Source organism: Pseudophryne corroboree, chromosome 1 (genome assembly GCF_028390025.1).
Source record: "Pseudophryne corroboree isolate aPseCor3 chromosome 1, aPseCor3.hap2, whole genome shotgun sequence".
NCBI lineage: Eukaryota > Metazoa > Chordata > Amphibia > Anura > Myobatrachidae > Pseudophryne > Pseudophryne corroboree.
The window spans coordinates 564,481,156-564,502,121 of NC_086444.1; the positions used below are offsets into that span (position 1 = coordinate 564,481,156).

General features: G+C 47.2%; 1 protein-coding gene across 1 annotated transcript in view; it reads right to left on the reverse strand.

Moving 5' to 3' along the window:
• Window positions 1-20,058, reverse strand: part of ACER2 (alkaline ceramidase 2) — a 76,507-nt gene extending 56,449 nt beyond the window's left edge. Inside the window, exon 1 of the mRNA XM_063914171.1 lies at window positions 19,440-20,058. Coding sequence (XP_063770241.1) covers window positions 19,440-19,547 — 108 coding nt within the window. The 5' untranslated portion in view covers window positions 19,548-20,058. The remainder of the gene's footprint in view (window positions 1-19,439) is intronic.
• Between the last annotated feature and the right edge of the window lie 908 nt (window positions 20,059-20,966).

The following is a 20,966-nucleotide window of genomic DNA, read 5'->3' on the forward strand; positions in this document are numbered from 1 at the left end:
GAGATACTCAGAGACAGGCTCTAGTGTAGGATGAGCGGTTCTCTGGTCATCTTCTCTTGCGGAGCCATTATTCACATCTGCTGCTAAGGTTTTCCTGCTCTGATATCAATGCTTCTTCTATGTGCATATCAAAATCTAAACTGACCAGTGGAAAAATTGCCCACAGCAACTAATCAGCTTCTAGTTATCATTTATCTTCTATTTTTTATAAAATGATAGGAAGAATATGATTGGTTGCTATGCATAATGTCTCCACTTGTCTTTAGGTTTGAAATACCTCCCCTTAAATCTGGGCATACATTAAACAATGAACGGCAAGTTATTGGCAGATCGGGCCAATAACTGCAAATTTTATGGCAACGACCAAATAGTGAAGATTGGACGGTCGGACATTTGATCTCACAGTGTACCATATGCTATGCTAAAGTGGTCTATGAGCTAAAGTCCTATACACACTAGGTGATATTGTGAACAATATCGCTCAGAAAGGGCCTAGTATCTACACTTATCGTTAATGATGCGCGCTCCCGTGCATCGTTAACGCCCCCCACCCTCGTCTGAACATGTACAGACGAGGGAGCTCCTCATTAACGACAGCACAGCTTGGGCCAATATCGGCGGGGGCTCGGCTAGTGTGTATGAGGCTTTTGCCTTGGAGAGAGAAAAAGGGTGGAGATAAAAGTACCAGCCAACCAGCTCCTGCCATTTTTTCAAACACAACCTGCAACATGGTAATTAGGAGCTGAATGGCTGGTACTTTATCTCCATCCACTTTATCTCTCTCCAAGTTTTAGAAAATGTCTCTGAATAACTGCAAAATTCAAAAAACATTTTTTTTTTTTTCATTTGTACAATATCATAAAACAAATTTAAAAAGGAGGCATGTAAGACAGAAAACCAAAGGATTTGATTGTGGACTACAGACTGGATCAAGTAATAAACTGAGTGGATTACAGATTGTTAGCAATTTAAAAAAATATATTTGAGGTTATACGCTAGCACATAAACCTCTATGTACTAGAAGTTAACAAAAGATTTGTGGGCGTGGGGCGACCCAAAACTAGGACTGACATCGGAGTATCTTGGCAATGACATGTATTTGAAATGTAAAAGGCACAAAATTTACATGAGCATCATAGCACATTTACTATTTGCTGAATGGCACAACGTATTTTGGAATATTATACAAACTCACCTCAAAAGCATCACATAAAGGCAAGGCACGTCACTGCACCCTATTTATGGATTAAATAACTCACTTTACAAATGTTTTCACTCTGACAGATGTATTTAACTGAATCATAAAAGTGACTAGTTGCACAGTGTAAATACTTACAAGGGTTGTCACACAAGTACAAGACTTGTTCTCAATTTAGTATGTGACCCAATGTTCTTACTTTATTTACAGTTCTGTTAGCAGAAGCACATTCAGTGTAGTTGATAGTGGATGGCGGTCATTAGGTCAACCACGTTTGGTCAATATACATTAGGTCGACATGATCACTAGGTCAGCATGAGTTTCACAATTTTTCTCATTTTTTGACCTTTTTCATACTTAACGATCCACGTGGACTACAATTAGGAACGGTAACCTGTGCCGAGCACAGCGGTAGCAGAGCGAGGCATCGTGCCCAAATTTTGCTCGCCATGCGAGGGGACACTGTGCACTAATTGGGGCTCCCCATCACTTTTCGAAGTAAATACCCAAAAAAGTAAAAAATAAATAAATGAAAAGCATGTAAACCTTTTTCCATGTCGACCTAGTGATCATGTTGACCAAATGTGATCGACCCAAAGTATGTTGACCTAACTCATGTCGACCTAATGAACCACGCCCGTTGATAGTAGCCTACTGTAAAACATGCATTTCATTCCTAGCTTAGAATCAGGGTAACTATACATTTTGTGCAACTAAAAGTTAGTGCCGGGGAATCCGCCTTACCATTTTTCTTACTATTTCATAGTTTACCCCTGCACTTTGTAACAACTTTTGCTATGTGTGTGTTGGTTTCAGAAATGTACCTTGTCATTACAGTAGAAACCTGGAATTCTTCAAAATCAATATAATAAGGTTTGTTTTCAAACTAGAACAATGGGGCAGATGTATTAACCTGGAGAAGGTATAAGCACGTGATAAACCAGTGATAAGTACAAGGTAATAAAGGCACCAGCCAAATCAGCTCCAATATGTAAATTAAACAAGTTAGGAGCTGAATGGCTGGTGCCTTTATCACTGGTTTATCACTTCCTTATGCCTTCTCCAGGTTAATACATCTGCCCCAATATCTGCTATCAAAAGTGTACCTAAATTAGTATTGGGGGGGGGGGGGGGGGGGGGGGGGGGGGGGGGGGAGATGCATTTATCAATGCTCCATTTTTTCAACTCTAAAGTGGGGGCCCATGCATGATTTGCGGATTAAAATGTCTAGTTGTATCCCGGTCTGCTAGTCTTGGAACAGAAACATGAATGTATCGTTCATTATGTATAACACCTTCACCATGTTGAAGCCCGGAATTGCCTTGGCACTTTGAACACCTGTTTTGTCAGGTAAAAAGATGCTGGTCTCAGTTTGTTGCTCTGTGCCGACACAGTGAAGTGCATGCGGTACACTCATTCCATGCCTCATACATTCAGTAAAGTCTGATCATACGTGCACCTCTATGACAGAGCTGACTATTCTGCATTCCTTTCACTGTCAGCATGGAACTATTCTGAATGTTAGCTAAAATACTAGCACTAGTGCGACATCACCCTAATACCCCTTTCACATCTCCAATGCCGGATCCCACCCAGGAATTGGAAATGGGTCCTTACCGGGTGGGATCGGGCATTGGAACCTCTGCGCTGGCTTCCCAACCCGGCAATATGCCGGAGCCAGCAGCCGGGGTGGTGGCGGCACTGGGAGATGAGCTCACCTCCGCGCCGCCTCTCCCTATGTAGTAAATGGGCCCTGGTCGCATCAACCTGGGAACCCGTTAACACTGCCACTGAGCCAGTATTCAACACAGAAATAACCCTTCTTATTATCCGGGTTGAATTACCGTGTCAGGCAACCCGGGAATTCTCCAAGGCCCCTTTCGCATCCCACACTGACCGGTTTCGACCCGGCAATATGCCGCGTCAATAATAGGATTTTAATACCTACTGTAAATCCTTTTCTCTTAGTCCGTAGAGGATGCTGGGGATGCTTCAAGAACCATGAGGTATAGACTGGATCCGCAGGAGACATGGGCACTTTAAGACTTTAAAAGGGGTGTGAACTGGCTCCTCCCTCTATGTCCCTCCTCCAGACTCCAGTTATAGGAACTGTGCCCAGGGAGACGGACATTTCGAGGAAAAGGATTTATTTAATTTTTTAAACTAAGGTGAAATACATACCAGCTCACAACTCAAACACGCCGTACAACATGGCATTCAACAACAACGCATGCAACGGCATGACTAATATCAGCCACGGACTGACTGAACTCAACATGTGTGTAACCATAACCAAAAAACTGCAGATACAGCCCGCACTGGGACGGGCGCCTAGCATCCTCTACGGACTAAGAGAAAAGGATTTACCGGTAGGTATTAGAATCCTATTTTCTCATACGTCCTAGAGGATGCGTCAAGAACCATGGGGTTTATACTAAAGCTCTAGAATGGGCGGGAGAGTGCGGATGACTCTGCAGCACTGATGACCAAACAAGAGGTCCTCCTCAGCCAAGGTATCAAACTTGTAAAACTTCGCAAAAGTGTTTGATCCCGACCAAGTAGCAGCACGGCAAAGCTGTAATGCAGAGACCCCTCGGGCAGCCGCCCAGGATGAGCCCACCTTTCTGGTAAAATGGGCCTTCACGGATTTCAGTAACGGCAATCCTGCCGTAGAATGAGCCTGCTGAATCGTATTACAGATCCAGCGCGCAATAGTCTGCTTGGAAGCAGGAGCCCCAATCTTGTTGGGAGCCCACAGGACAAACAGAGCCTCTGTTTTCCTAATCTGCGCCGTTCTGGCGACATAGATTTTCAAAGCTCTGACCACATCGAGAGACTTAGATTCCGCCAAGGCGTCAGTAGCCACCGGCACCACAATAGGCTGGTTTATGTGAAACGATGAAACCACTTTTGGCAGTAATTGCCGACGAGTTTTCAACTCCGCTCTATCAGCATGGAAGATTAAATAGGGGCTTATGTGAGACAAAGCCGCCAACTCCGATACCCGCATTGCGGATGCCAAGGCCAACAACATGACTACTTTCCAAGTAAGGAATTTTAACTCAACCTTACGCAAAGGTTCAAGCCAATGAGACTGCAGGAACTGCAACACCACATTCAGATCCCATGGTGCCACCGGAGGTAACGGGAGGTTGGATGTGTAGTACGCCTTTCACGAAGGTCTGAACTTCTGGAAGGGAGGCCAATTCTTTATGAAAGAAAATTGATAAAGCCGAAATTTGTACTTTAATTGAGCCCAACTTTAGGCCCGCATCCACAACTGCTTGCAAAAAATGGAGCAAACGCCTCAGCTGAAATTCCTCCGTAGGAGCCTGCTTGGATTCACACCAAGACACTTATTTCCTCCAAATACGGTGGTAATGCTTTGCCGTTACTTCTTTTCTAGCTTGAAGAAGTGTGGGAATGACTTCACAGGGAATACCCTTCCGGTCTAGGATTTGGCGTTCAACCGCCATGCCGTCAAACGCAGCCGCGGTAAGTCTTGATACACGCACGGTCCTTGTTCTAACAGGTCCACCCAAAGAGGAAGAGGCCAGGGATCTTCTATGAGCAATTCCTGAAGATCTGGATACCAGGCCCTCCTTGGCCAATCCGGAACAATGAGTATCGCCTGAACCCTTGTTCTTCTTATCACCTTTGGAATGAGTGGAAGTGGAGGGAACACATATACCGACGGAAACACCCACGGTGTCACTAGGGCGTCCACCGCTATAGCTTGCGGGTCCCTTGACCTGGAACAATATCTCTGAAGTTTCTTGTTGAGGCGGGACGCCATCATGTCTATTTGAGGAATTCCCCAACGACTTGTCACTTCTGCAAAGACCTCTTGATGAAGACCCCACTCTCCTGGATGGAGATCGTGTCTGCTGAGGAAGTCTGCTTCCCAGTTGTCCACTCCTGGAATGAAGACCGCTGTTTGTTTCAGAATCTGTTTTACCATGTTCTGTATTTCCAGAGCCTTTTCCACTGGAAGAAAAATTCTCTGTAATTCTGTATCCAGAATCATACCCAGGAACGACAGCCGTGTCGTCGGAACCAATTGTGATTTTGGCAAGTTTAGGAGCCAACCATGTTGTTGCAGAATCATCAGAGAGAGTGCAACGTTTTTTAGCAATTGTGCCTTGGATCTCGCCTTTATGAGGAGATCATCCAAGTATGAGATAATTGCGACTCCCTGCTTGCGCAGGAGAACCATAATTTCCGCCATAACCTTGGTGAAAATCTTCGGAGCCATAGAAAAACCAAACGGCAACGTCTGAAATTGGTAATGACAATCCTGAACAGCAAACCTCAGGTAAGCCTGATGCGGAGGATATATGGGGACGTCTAAGTAGGCATCCTTTATGTCGACCGACACCATAAAATCCCCCTCCTCCAGACTGGAGATCACTGCTCGGAGAGATTCCATCTTGAATTAGAATTTTCTTTAGAAAGAAATTGAGGGATTTTAGGTTCAGAATCGGTCTGACCGAGCCATCCGGCTTCGGTACCACGAACAGACTCGAATAAAAATCCTCCCCCTGTTGTGATGGGGGTACCGTGAAAATGACTTGATTTTGACACAGCTTTAGTATCGCAGCGCATACAACCTCCCTTTCTGGAAGAGAAGCTGGCAAGGCCGATTTGAAAAAACGGTGAGGGGGCACGTCTTGAAACTCTAATTTGTACCCTTGGTCTACTATTTCTAATATCCAAGGATCCAGGTCCGAGAGAAGCCAGACCTGACTGAAGAGTTTGAGACGCGCCCCCACTGGTGCGGACTCCCGCAGAGGAGCCCCAGCGTCATGCGGTGGATTTGGTAGAAGCCGGAGAGGACTTCTGTTCTTGGGAACTTGCCACAGCCTGTGACCTTTTTCCCCTTCCTCTTGCAGCAAGGAAGGAGGATCCTCGTCCTTTGTATTTATTGGCCCGAAAGGACTGCATCTGATAGTGGGGCGTTTTCTTTTGTTGCGCAGGAACAAAAGGTAAAAATGACGACTTACCCGCGGTAGCCGTAGATACCAGGTCAGTGAGGCCGTCACCAAACAAGACACTACCGTTAAACGGCAGAGACTCCATAGCCTTCTTCGAGTCAGCATCAGCATTCCATTGATGAATCCACAATGCCCTCCTGGCCGAGACTGCCATGGCATTGGCCCTTGATCCTAAAAGGCCAATATCCCCTGCAGCTACTTTTAAATATGCTGCAGCGTTCCTGATATGACCCAGAGTCAAAAGCACGCTATCCCTGTCCAGGGTATCTATCTCAGATGACAAGTTATCTGCCCACTTTTCAATAGCGCTACTCACCCATGCCGAAGCAACGGCAGGCCTGAGTAGCGAACCTGTAGTGACATAAATGGATTTTAGTGTATTTTCCTGCTTACGATCCGCAGGATCCTTTAGGGCTGCCGTGTCAGGAGACGGAAGCGCCACCTTCTTGGACAGACACGACAGAGCTTTGTCCACCGTGGGGGTTGACTCACACTTTTCCCTGTCCCCAGAGGGGAACGGATATGCACAAAAAAAACAAGTGTTTCCGCACAGGTACCATGCGACTCAAACCCCCATAAATATAATAATCTCAAGATGAGAGTATATCTAGGAAAAGGGAGGTGTGCTACCAACTACCTAGGAAGCGTGTATTGTATCAAAGAGAAAAAAGAAAGTTAGTATTATGGTGCACTAGGTCGCAAAATGCAAGTCTATGAACTAGACAATAATCATTAAAACTTAACTTTTAATAGTTGTGAATGAATGTAAAAAACCCCACCTAACAAATAAAAAGCGAAATATTAAAAGAGAGAAAGATGACAAATGAAATATTAAAATCTAGCGCTGGGATGTCTGTAGTGACTCCTGCTATCAATCAGTAGTAGATCTAAATATCAATCTATCTGCTGTGATTGGAAAATGGTCTTATAATGTCTCTCAGTCACCAATTCTATTATCATATGGTCCCCTCAAGGTGACCGTTCACTGATCACGTGTTCTATCGGTACTAAATTATGTAGATATAAGGTGATCTATCATTGGTCTTAAATGTGGAACCTGCTCTCATCACTGAACGAATAGATTGGACAGTATGTAATCTTATCTTAATAGTGTTCTAACTGTCCACTATGAGGGTAATTCCAAGTTGATCGCAACAGCAAGAAAGTTAGCAATTGGGCAAAACCATGTGCACTGCAGGGGAGGCAGATATAACATGTGCAGAGAGAGTTAGATTTGGGTGGGTTATTTTATTTCTGTGCAGGGTAAATACTGGCTGCTTTATTGTTACACTGCAAATTAGATTGCAGATTGAACACACCACACCCAAATCTAACTCTCTCTGCACATGTTATATCTGCCCCCCCTGTAGTGCAAATGGTTTTGCCCAATTGCTAAAAAATTTCCTGCTGCGATCAACTTGGAATTACCCCCTATGTTCAGTAGTTTCCTTCCCACCTATACTCATAAGCGGCTGGAGGGATGCATTAAATTATGTTCAATCCCACTCTATTGTGAGTAATAAAATGAGGTACTAACGGTATTGCAATAATATGGCTAATAATAAGAATTTACTCACCGGTAATTCTATTTCTCGTAGTCCGTAGTGGATGCTGGGGACTCAGTCAGGACCATGGGGAACAGCGGCTCCGCAGGAGACAGGGCACAAAATTTAAAAGTTTAACCACTAGGTGGTGTGCACTGGCTCCTCCCCCCATGACCCTCCTCCAAGCCCCAGTTAGGATACTGTGCCCGGACGAGCGTACACAATAAGGAAGGATTTTGAATCCCGGGTAAGACTCATACCAGCCACACCGTACAACTTGTGATCTGAACCCAGTTAACAGTATGATAACGTAGGAGCCTCTGAAAAGATGGCTCACAACAATAAACCCGATTTTTTTTGTAACAATAACTATGTACAAGTATTGCAGACAATCCGCACTTGGGATGGGCGCCCAGCATCCACTACGGACTACGAGAAATAGAATTACCGGTGAGTAAATTCTTATTTTCTCTGACGTCCTAGTGGATGCTGGGGACTCCGTCAGGACCATGGGGATTATACCAAAGCTCCCAAACGGGCGGGAGAGTGCGGATGACTCTGCAGCACCGAATGAGAGAACTCCAGGTCCTCCTTAGCCAGGGTATCAAATTTGTAGAATTTTACAAACGTGTTCTCCCCTGACCACGTAGCTGCTCGGCAGAGTTGTAATGCCGAGACCCCTCGGGCAGCCGCCCAAGATGAGCCCACCTTCCTTGTGGAGTGGGCATTGACAGATTTAGGCTGTGGCAGGCCTGCCACAGAATGTGCCAGTTGAATTGTGCTACAAATCCAACGAGCAATCGTCTGCTTAGAAGCAGGAGCACCCAGCTTGTTGGGTGCATACAGTATAAACAGCGAGTCAGATTTTCTGACTCCAGCCGTCCTTGAAATATATATTTTCAATGCTCTGACAACGTCCAGCAACTTGGAATCCTCCAAATCGCTAGTAGCCGCAGGCACCACAATAGGCTGGTTCAGGTGAAACGCTGATACCACCTTAGGCAGAAAATGAGGACGCGTCCTCAATTCTGCCCTGTCCGAATGGAAAATCAGATATGGGCTTTTATACGATAAAGCCGCCAATTCCGACACTCTCCTGGCTGAAGCCAGGGCCAGTAGCATGGTTACTTTCCATGTAAGATATTTCAAATCTACCGATTTGAGTGGCTCAAACCAATGGGATTTGAGAAAATCCAAAACTACATTGAGATCCCACGGTGCCACTGGGGGCACAACCGGGGGCTGTATATGTAGTACTCCTTTTACAAAAGTCTGGACTTCAGGAACTGAAGCCAATTCTTTCTGGAAGAAAATCGACAGGCCGAAATTTGAACCTTAATGGACCCTAATTTGAGGCCCATAGATAATCCTGTTTGCAGGAAATGTAGGAATCGACCCAGTTGAAATTCCTCTGTCGGGGCCTTCCTGGCCTCACACCATGCAACATATTTTCTCCAAATGCGGTGATAATGTTGTGCAGTCATCTCCTTCCTGGCTTTGACCAGGGTAGGGATGACTTCTTCCGGAATGCCTTTTTCCCTTAGGATCCGGCGTTCAACCGCCATGCCGTCAAACGCAGCCGCGGTAAGTCTTGGAATAGACACGGTCCCTGCTGAAGCAGATCCCTTCTTAGAGGTAGAGGCCACGGATCTTCCGTGAGCATCTCCTGAAGTTCCGGGTACCAAGTCCTTCTTGGCCAGTCCGGAGCCACTAGTATCGTTCTTACTCCCCTTTGCCGTATAATTCTCAGTACCTTGGGTATGAGAGGCAGAGGAGGGAACACATACACTGACTGGTACACCCATGGTGTTACCAGAGCGTCCACAGCTATTGCCTGAGGGTCTCTTGACCTGGCGCAATACCTGTCCAGTTTTTTGTTGAGGCGGGACGCCATCATGTCCACCATTGGTCTTTCCCAATGGACTACAATCATGTGGAAGACTTCTGGATGAAGTCCCCACTCTCCCGGGTGAAGATCGTGTCTGCTGAGGAAGTCTGCTTCCCAGTTGTCCACTCCCGGGATGAACACTGCTGACAGTGCTATCACATGATTTTCCGCCCAGCGAAGAATCCTTGCAGCTTCTGCCATTGCCCTCCTGCTTCTTGTGCCGCCCTGTCTGTTTACGTGGGCGACTGCCGTGATGTTGTCCGACTGGATCAACACCGGCTGACCCTGAAGCAGAGGTTTTGCCAGGCTTAGAGCATTGTAGATTGCTCTTAGTTCCAGTATATTTATGTGAAGAGACGTTTCCAGGCTTGACCACACGCCCTGGAAGTTTCTTCCTTGTGTGACCGCTCCCCAGCCTCTCAGGCTGGCATCCGTGGTCACTAGGACCCAGTTCTGTATGCCGAATCTGCGGCCCTCTAACAGATGAGCACTCTGCAACCACCATAGCAGAGAGACCCTTGTCCTTGTCGACAATTTTATCCGCTGATGCATCTGCAGATGCGATCCGGACCATTTGTCTAGCAGATCCCACTGAAAAATTCGTGCATGGAATCTGCCGAATGGAATCGCTTCGTAAGAAGCCACCATTTTTCCCAGGACTCTTGTGCATTGATGCACAGACACTGTCCCTGGTTTTAGGAGGTTCCTGACGAGTTCGGATAACTCCCTGGCTTTCTCCTCCGGAAGAAATACCTTTTTCTGAACAGTGTCCAGAATCATCCCTAGGAACAGCAGACGTGTCGTCGGGATTTTGGAAAATTCAGAATCCACCCGTGCTGTTGGAGCACTACTTGAGTTAGTGCTACTCCGACCTCCAGCTGTTCTCTGGATCTTGCCCTTATCAGGAGATCGTCCAAGTAAGGGATAATCAATAAGCCTTCTCTTCGAAGAAGGATCATCATTTCGGCCATTACCTTGGTAAAGACCCTGGGTGCCGTGGACAATCCAAACGGCAGCGTCTGAAACTGATGACAGTTTTGTACCACGAACCTGAGGTACCCTTGGTGTGAAGGGCAAATTGGGACATGAAGGTAAGCATCCTTGATGTCCAAGGACACCATAAAATCCCCTTCTTCCAGATTCGCTATCACTGCTCTGAGTGACTCCATCTTGAACTTGAATTTTTGTATGTACAGGTTCAGAGATTTCAGATTTAGAATAGGTCTTACCGAGCCGTCCGGCTTCGGTACCACAAATAGCGTGGAGTAATACCCCTTTCCCTGTTGTAGAAGGGGTACCTTGATTATCACCTGCTGAGAATACAGCTTGTGAATGGCTTCCAATACCGTCGCCCTGTCTGAGGGAGACGTTGGCAAAGCAGATTTTAGGAACCGGCGAGGGGGAGACTTCTCGAATTCCAACCTGTAACCCTGAGATACTACCTGCAGGATCCAGGGGTCCACCTGCGAGTGAGCCCACTGTGCGCTGAAATTCTTGAGGCGACCCCCCACCGCCCCTGAGTCCGCTTGTAAGGTCCCAGCGTCATGCTGAGGCCTTTGCAGAAGCCGGGGAGGACTTCTGCTCCTGGGAAGGGGCTGCTTGCTGCAGTCTCTTACCCTTTCCTTTGCCTCGGGGCAAATATGAATGTCCTTTTGCTCGCTTGTTCTTATAGGAACGAAAGGACTGCGGCTGAAAAGACTGCGTCTTTTTCTGCTGGGAGGGGACTTGAGGTAAAAAGGTGGACTTCCCAGCTGTTGCCGTGGCTACCAAATCCGATAGACCGACCCCAAATAATTCCTCCCCTTTATACGGCAATACTTCCATATGCCGTTTGGAATCCGCATCGCCTGACCACTGTCGTGTCCATAGACTTCTTCTGGCAGATATGGACATCGCACTTACTCTTGATGCCAGAGTGCAGATATCCCTCTGTGCATCTCGCATATAAAGGAATGCATCCTTTAATTGCTCTATAGTCAATAAAATACTGTCCCTATCCAGGGTATCAATATTTTCAGTCAGGGAATCCGACCAAGCCACCCTAGCACTGCACATCCAGGCTGAGGCGATTGTTGGTCGCAGTATAACACCAGTATGTGTGTATATACTTTTTAGAGCATTTTCCAGCCTCCTATCAGCTGGATCCTTGAGGGCGGCCGTATCAGGAGACGGTAACGCCACTTGTTTGGATAAACGTGTGAGCGCCTTGTCCACCCTAGGGGGTGTTTCCCAGCGCGCCCTAACCTCTGGCGGGAAAGGGTATAACGCCAATAACTTCTTTGAAATTAGCAGTTTTTTATCAGGGGTAACCCACGCTTCATCACACACGTCATTCAATTCCTCTGATTCAGGAAAAACTACAGGTAGTTTTTTCAGACCCCACATAATACCCCTTTTTGTGGTACTTGCAGTATCAGAGATATGCAAAGCCTCCTTCATTGCCGTGATCATATAACGTGTGGCCCTACTGGAAAATACGTTCGTTTCTTCACCGTCGACACTAGATTCGGTGTCCGTGTCTGGGTCTGTGTCGACCGACTGAGGCAAAAGGCGTTTTACAGCCCCTGACGGTGTTTGAGACGCCTGTACAGGTACTAACTGGTTTGCCGGTCGTCTCATGTCGTCAACCGACTTTTGCAGCGTGCTGACATTATCACGTAATTCCATAAACAAAGCCATCCATTCCGGTGTCGACTCCCTAGGGGGTGACATCACCATTACCGGCAATTGCTCCGCCTCCACACCAACATCGTCCTCATACATGTCGACACACACGTACCGACACACAGCAGACACACAGGGAATGCTCTGATAGAAGACAGGACCCCACTAGCCCTTTGGGGAGACAGAGGGAGAGTTTGCCAGCACACACCAAAGCGCTATAATTATATAGGAACAACCTTATATAAGTGTTGTTTCCTTATAGCTGCTTAAATATATATAATATCGCCAAAAAATGCCCCCCCTCTCTGTTTTTTACCCTGTTTCTGTAGTGCAGTGCAGGGGAGAGCCTGGGAGCCTTCCTAGCAGCGGAGCTGTGTAGGAAAATGGCGCTGTGTGCTGAGGAGATAGGCCCCGCCCCCTATTCCGGCGGGCTCTTCTCCCGGTTTTTCTGAGACCTGGCAGGGGTGAAATACATCCATATAGCCTCATGGACTATATGTGATGTATTCTTTTTAGCCAGAAAGGTATTAACATTGCTGCCCAGGGCGCCCCCCCCAGCGCCCTGCACCCTCAGTGACCGCCGGTGTGAAGTGTGCCTGAGCGCAATGGCGCACAGCTGCAGTGCTGTGCGCTACCTCATGAAGACTGAAAAGCCTTCAGCCGCCGGTTTCTGGACCTCTTCTTACTTCGGCATCTGCAAGGGGGTCGGCGGCGCGGCTCCGGTGACCCATCCAGGCTGTACCTGTGATCGTCCCTCTGGAGCTAGTGTCCAGTAGCCTAAGAAGCAAATCCATCCTGCACGCAGGTGAGTTCACTTCTTCTCCCCTAGGTCCCTCATTGCAGTGAGCCTGTTGCCAGCAGGACTCACTGAAAATAATAAAACTATCAAAACTTTTACTCTAAGCAGCTCTTTAGGAGAGCCACCTAGATTGCACCATGCTCGGACGGGCACAAAAACCTAACTGGGGCTTGGAGGAGGGTCATGGGGGGAGGAGCCAGTGCACACCACCTAGTGGTCAAACTTTTACATTTTGTGCCCTGTCTCCTGCGGAGCCGCTGTTCCCCATGGTCCTGACGGAGTCCCCAGCATCCAGTAGGACGTCAGAGAAAATACATTCTTCAATACGCCAATAATATACAGAGTCTACTGTTGGACATGGTGCATAACTTTAGTAGTGATTGTTACTTATCTTGTAAGCATATAGGGTTAAATTTATTCCCCGTAATTGCCTTGGTGAGTATGTAACCTGCCTCTAAGTACCACTAGCAGCTGAAATAATTGAGTAACCAAACAAGACATTGTAGCAATATTATGAAATTGTAACAAGTTACATGTTCTTCTGTGTATTCATGACATGTAAAGTCTCATATTGGACACACTTCAAGGGTGTAGTAATGAATTCCCTATCTGGTAGGTATCCTGGATTAACTAGATTCCCAGTCACTGCTTTAGTAGGTGTATAACCTCCTTATTAGCGCTATTGACAGTTATGGTGTTCGAATATAATTATCATATAGTAAGTAAGGACTCAGATGTCACGTCCTAATTCAACATTAATATGGATACTAACACAAATCGTGTGTCCATAAGCTGTTAGTTCGTGCGCTGTACAAAAAGTGTACAGCTACATAACAGTCGTGTGAATACCGGCCTGAATCATGTGTCCATAAACTGTTAATCAGTACGCTATGCAGGGAATGTATATACACACTTATATCCCTGTTTGTGTGACCCAAGACAATGTACTGAAATTACCGTTGAATACCAGCATAAATCATGTGTCCACAAGCTGTTAATTAGTGCACTGTGCAGGGAATGTATCTACGCAATGATATCCCTGTTTGTGTGACCAAAGACAATATACTGAAATCACTGTTAGCAAAGTTGTACACTAGAATGTATACAAATTATAACCTAAATAGCGCTACACGTGCCCTAAATACTTTACCAAATATAGGAGGTCAGGAATTGAGAGCACACATCATAGTGGGGACGCTGTTATATAATTAGAGTTTATCCATTATATATGACAATCTATTAGCTATGAATTAGTGTAACATCCATCATTTATTTCACAGTGTTAGCAGGAGCGTCTGCAGGGCTACCAGCGCTTTACTCCAATGCGCATTTCGCCCGTAGCTTAGTCATGGAGCCAGAACGGATATGCCACTGGAATTCTTTTGGGAACATGTACCTTCTTTTCAGGATTTTCCCAAGCCTTTTCAAGAAGAGCATTCAGTTCATGAGAGGGAGGAAACGTTACCTCAGGTTTCTTTCCTTTAAACATACAGACCCTTGTATCAGGAACAGCAGGGTCCTCAGTGATATGTAATACGTCTTATTGCCACAATCATGTACTGAATGCTCTTAGCCAGTTTCAATCTGGCATCACTATAGTCGACACTGGAATCAGAGTCCGTGTCGGTATCTGTATCTGCTATCTGGGTAAATGCACGTTTCTGTGACCGCGAAGGGGTCTGAGCTTGTGACAATGCATCCTCCATGGATTTCCTCCATGTCTGGTTCTTAGACTCAGATTTATCTAACCTCTTAGTCAACCGAGCCACATTAACATTCAAAACACTCAACATATTTACCCATTCAGCAGTCGGCGGTGCCGACACGGTCACTCCCACCGCTTTTTCTGTCCCCACTCCGGCTTCCTCCTGGGAAGAGCACTCAGCCTCAGACATGTCGACACCCACAATCACACTGGGCTATAGGGGACAGACCCACAGCAAAGCCTGTTAGAGAGACCCAGAGGGAGTTTGCCAGCTCACAGCCCAGTGCCTATCCCCGTACTGAAACTTTATATACAATGCCTCAGACCTATTAGCGCTTTTATAACAAGGATAATAGCACCAAATCTACTGTGCCCCCCCACCGTTTTGCACCCCGTTACTTGTACAGCAGTGTGGAGGTCAGGGCCAGCGTCTCTGCAGCTTCTGTGAAGAGAAAATGGCGCTGGTCAGAGCTGTCAGGGCTAAGCCACGTCCCCTCACCAGCGCGCTTCAGTCCCGCTCATTTTAACATTTTTATACTGGTGGGGGTCTATATTGAGTGTTTAGGCACTTTTCATATAACTTTTGCCAGTTACTTTCAGGTCCACATGCTGCCCAGGGCGCCCCCCCCCCCCTGCGACCTGTCAGTGCCGCTGTGTGTTTGGGAGCATGGCGCGCAGTGCGACCGCTGCACGGTACCTCAAGACCTGAAGTCTTCTGCCGTCACTGAAGTCTCGTTTCTTCTTTTACTCACCAGGCTTCTTTTTTCTGGCTCTGCAAGAAGGGGGGGGGACGGCGTGGCTCCGGGAACGAGCAGCTAGGCGTACCAAGTAATTGAACCCTCTGGAGCTAATGGTGTCCAGTAGCCTAAGAAGCAGAGCCTTTGAACTCACAGAAGTAAGTCTGCTTCTCTCCCCTCAGTCCCACGATGCAGGGAGCCTGTTGCCAGCAGGTCTCCCTGAAAATAATAAACCTAACAAAAAGTATTTTTCTGAGAAACTCTGGAGAGCTCCTCAGTGTGCATCCAGTCTCACTGGGCACAGCATCTAACTGGAGTCTGGAGGAGGGGCATAGAGGGAGGAGCCAGTTCACGCCCCTTTTAAAGTCTTAAAGTGCCCATGTCTCCTGCGGATCCTCTAGGACGTATGAGAAAACGGGTTACTTTTGCGATGTGAAAGGGGTATTCGGGTCCAATTTATCAATTCTCATTTGTAGTGCGATCTGGGTACGTAATTAGGGCTCAAAAATCACACTGCAACAAGAGATTATACTGATGGAATGTATGAATGAACAGACACAAGGGCTCAGAAAGGAGCCTGCCCTGCAATGTGGTCACTCCTGTGCATGCACAGTCCACTGACAACACATGTATGGCAGAAATTGTTATGGAGGGTTCCACAGGAACCACCTCTCTGATTCGTGAATTGTAGTCCATAGGCCAGTGGTTCCCAAACTGGGTGCCGTGGCACTTGCAGATATTGGTGGTCCAGGATCAATTCAAATTATTTATGGTCAATGTAATATTCAGAACCAGTGCTTGTGGCTTCCAATCATAAAATATGTGGACAAACTAAAGTGAATCCTGTCCCTCACCACATTACCGACTGTAAGAAACATTCGGCCTAGCGGTGCTATAAAAACAATTCTGATATTCTAGGGTGCAGCAATTCAAAAAGGTTTGGGAACCACTGTCATAGGTAGTAGAAGCACAACGTCTTTAGATGGTGTTAGCTGTGGGGGTCAAGCTAAATAAATCTGAAAGCATCACATCCCGCACAGACACTTATGGGGGCAGTGGCTGCTGTTGGAAATCGAGTGACCATATGTTGCAGTCACTGCATCATACATTTGGGGGTATCCCCCGAGCATCGGGTCTATGCTGCGAAGGAGTATACCATGCTGTATTCGGCAGTAAAGCATGAGTATTGAGGTCTTCTGGTTGATCCTGCAACAGGGCGAACCAAAAAGACATCGCTAATAACCATGAGAACGCACAAATCATGGGTACACACATATTTGGCCCGACAACCGCACAACATGTCAACGTGATTTTAATCAGCAATTTTATTTTATATATACATACTAGTGAACTGTAGGGAAAAGGAACTTTCCAATATCTCAAATATAATAGTAAGGATTTGAATACATTAGTGATTGTGACAAGCTGCCCATCATATTGCTAGTGTTAATGTCCCCAGTGACTGCAGAATTCTGCAGCCCAGAGACTGGTTGCTAAGTAAACTGACAACTGATCTCAAGGATTCCTTCACTTGGAACGCTTTCTTCAGCTTTAGATACTGTATGCAGCCATGAATATTAGATTAGCTGGATAATACCCCTTTCACACTGCCATAAATAGTCCAGGTTATTGCACGTGAACGCCTAGCAACCCAGGATATAGTGCATTGCGAAAGCACCCTGTTGAAATTACCTGGGTCACGCAAACCAGCATTTTAACCCAGGTAGCCAGAAGGGTTCAACCCGACTCAAAGTGCAGTGTGAATGGGTAAGCCATGTTGATGCAACCTGGGACCCATTCACACCATAGGAAGAGCCGGCACTTCTCATCTCCAAGCACCAGGTCAGGTAGTGTCAGCGGTAACGTCACCAATCTGGCAATAAGCCAGGTCAGGCTGCCAGTCTGAAAGGGGTCTCAGCAAGGACCAGTGTACAAAATCCAGGCACGACCCAAGAATGCAGTCTGAAAGGGGTATAACTGAATACATGGTCTACTGTCTATAAAACAGTGTCACATGCTGTAAAATGATGAGCAAGGATAGGAAGTTTCTCATAGCATTATCACTCAGCAATACAATCCCACAAAATAGAATGTTAGCAAAATAAATGTACTTTCAGCATAATGTCCAACGTTTAGCTTAAACATATGTTCCATACAAAATGTAGCCCTGGAACCATCTGTGAATGAATGAGACTATGCTAGGTCACAATCAGTGCAGTGTCTGCAGACAAGTACTGTAACTGCACATCAGTTCCCACTCAGCACTGTACAGCTAAGGTGCTGCTGTGTTCTGTAAAATAGTTACACATTCCAAATCGGTTATGGATAAACAGGTTGACCTGACTTAAGCTAGGTACACACTATACAATTATCTGGCAGATCTAGCTGGTTGGAATGGAAATCTGGTAATGGATGAGCGCAAATGACAATCGACCATTTGCTCCCAAACACTGCAAACAGGACAAAAACAGTTCTTCATACACGTTGGTTAAACTTGCGTTTAACCAAATTTGTCTGAACAACAGGTTTTGTTTGTTTTCCAGTGTTTGGGAGCAAATGGCCGATTGTCATTTGCGCTCATCCATTACCAGATTTTCATTACAACCAGCCAGATAATTGTATAATGTGTACCTAGCTTTAGGTTGACAGTCAATAGGTCAACCACTATTGGTTAACGTTGACCATGCATGAAAATGATCGCCATTGCATTTTTATACTTTTTTGGTGTTGTTTTCTGCATAACATGACCAGGAACCCAGGGCCGTCTTAACAGCAGTGTAGGCCCCTGTGCACAGCAATGCACTGGGCACCCTACCCATCCTCCAGCGGTAGGGGTGAGGGGTGCTATCAGCGGCAGCTTTGATGTCCCAAAGGCGGTAGGGGGTGTTCTATCCTCTGCTCAAATTTAGAACCTGGAGCAGTAATTTCTGCTAAATTGCTAAACTGTAGAAGGGGGCATTGGGCTGAATGAAAAAGCCCTGGTACATGACTTTCAGGGTGGTAGGGGGTGTTTAATACGTAGAAGGGGTGGATAGTGGAGTGGGCTTAATATTCATCATTTTCCGGTGGGAGGGCAGTTTGCTTGACTCCAGATATCTCAAGGTCCTGAAAATATATTTCTTAGCTTTGAACAGGATAAAAAAAAACTAGAGAGTTCCACCTTTCAGAAGGTTCTGGGGACTTGGGGGATCAGAGTTCAGGAGCTAGAGCAATTCACCAACTAAAATCCAAAACATATTAGGCGTGTGGAGCTGGAGCAGAGACCAGATGCTTGAAGGCCGATATCTCTGGTTCTGGGAATATAGTAAAGACAAGCTGCCAGTCTCCACCAAAAGGGGAGTCTCTTAAACCCTCAGAAAAACTAAGTCAGACAGAACCCGAGATATCCGGTTGGGAAGAGCAATTAACAGGCTTCGATGGGGCCACGGCGCCGATTTACAAAAATCTGGTACCCCTGGAAAGAGGGGTCCCTCAGCTATCAGCCTCGGGCCCTTATACTCCTGGAGCCCTTGGGCAAGAGCCCACTGAGACAATACGAATAGACTGCCCTGCAGGAACCCCAATGAGTGTACTGTGTCCCCTTGCATGATGAGCGGCCTCGCTGTTTTTATTTTTTTAAATAAAAGCCATGTCGACATTTTCATGTGTTGACCTGTCTAATATCAACCATCTTAACGTGTCAACCTATTTCCTGTGTCAACCATGTCAATGCCGACAAATAGTGGTCGGCATTGCCTGTTGCCGAATCAGACCTACCATCCGGATACCTTCCAAATAATAGTTTTTTCTTAATATCATCCATAGTCTCAGAAACATGGGGATATGTAAAAGTATATAAGTACAATAATACTTTTCTTGTAGAACACACGGCAAGAAGTGACAAGGATGCTGCAGCGCGGCGTATACTGACCGTATTGTAGAACTCGGCTATAGAGGGGACAATCTTGTAGTTGTCCTCGCACCAGTCCACCTCAGAGCTGCCCGCCTGCAGCTGGTCCCATATCCTCAGTGATGCCATGGCGGCGGCGGCGGCAGCAGAGTGCGGACTCCTGAGTACTGATGGGCAGAAGCAGCGGAAGAGGGCTGAGAGAAGGCAGACGCCGGCTGTGCTCCTGGGCAAGGGCTGCGGCGGGTGTGGGGAGCCGGTGCCCGGGGAGAGCACAGCGCCGTGCAGCAGGTGGCACTAGCTCAGCGCTATATAGATTGATCGCGCTGCTGGGGCCCCGACACTGGTCACAGCGGTCTCGGCTCTGCTGGCTGTATATGGCTGGGTCCTGTGATGGAGAACGCCGCTTGTACCATCAGCCAGAGTCAGCAGCTTCCCCGGGTTCTGCTGCACTGAGGGGATGACGACGGGGAGCACCGGGAGCAAGGCGGCAACAGCAAGGTGTGGGTCTCCTCAGGGCTTATACACGCTGTTGTTGCCCCCGGTCATCTGTCCGATTCTGCAGCTGCTGATGACAATTAAAATTAAATCCGACCAGCGCCTCCCCGTGGGTGGTGCGGGCGACGCACATGATCAGCACGGGGTGTTTGTTATTGTCGTCCTCAGGCTCCGCCTCTGCCCGGCTGCTGCGTGTGCGTGTGTACTGTGCAGAGTGTGTAGTGCATTGTACTGTGTGCGCACTGTGTGTACTGTACTAGCTGAGCAGGAAGCGGCACACAGTGACATCGGGATATGGCGTCTGTCTGTCCCCATCCTGCCCCCCCCCATCTTGTCCTATACTCACCGTCACAGATATAGTGACATGCACGATCATCTGAGTCTGAGGGGCCGCCTGGCCATTAGAGACCAGACCACTTATTAAAAAGCCTGGCCGAGAGCCTGTCAGCTCAATGAAGTTCTTATTTGTTTTCTCTGACGTCCTAGTGGATGCTGGGGACTCCGTAAGGACCATGGGGAATAGACGGCTCCGCAGGAGACTGGGCACATCTAAAGAAAGATTTAGGTCTATCTGGTGTGCACTGGCTCCTCCCCCTATGACCCTCCTCCAAGCCTCAGTTAGATTTCTGTGCCCGGCCGAGCTGGATGCACACTAGGGGCTCTCCTGAGCTCCTAGAAAGAAAGTATAGTTTAGGTTTTTTATTTTACAGTGAGACCTGCTGGCAACAGGCTCACTGCAGCGAGGGACTAAGGGGAGAAGAAGCAAACCTACCTAAGTAGGTGGTAGCTTGGGCTTCTTAGGCTACTGGACACCATTAGCTCCAGAGGGATCGCACACAGGACCCGACCTCGTCGTCCGTTCCCGGAGCCGCGCCGCCGTCCCCCTTACAGAGCCAGAAGGTCCGGAAAATCGGCGGCTGAAGACTTCTGTCTTCTCCAAGGTAGCGCACAGCACTGCAGCTGTGCGCCATTGCTCCTCATGCACACCACACACTGCGGTCACTGATGGGTGCAGGGCGCTGGGGGGGGGGGGCGCCCTGAGCAGCAATATTA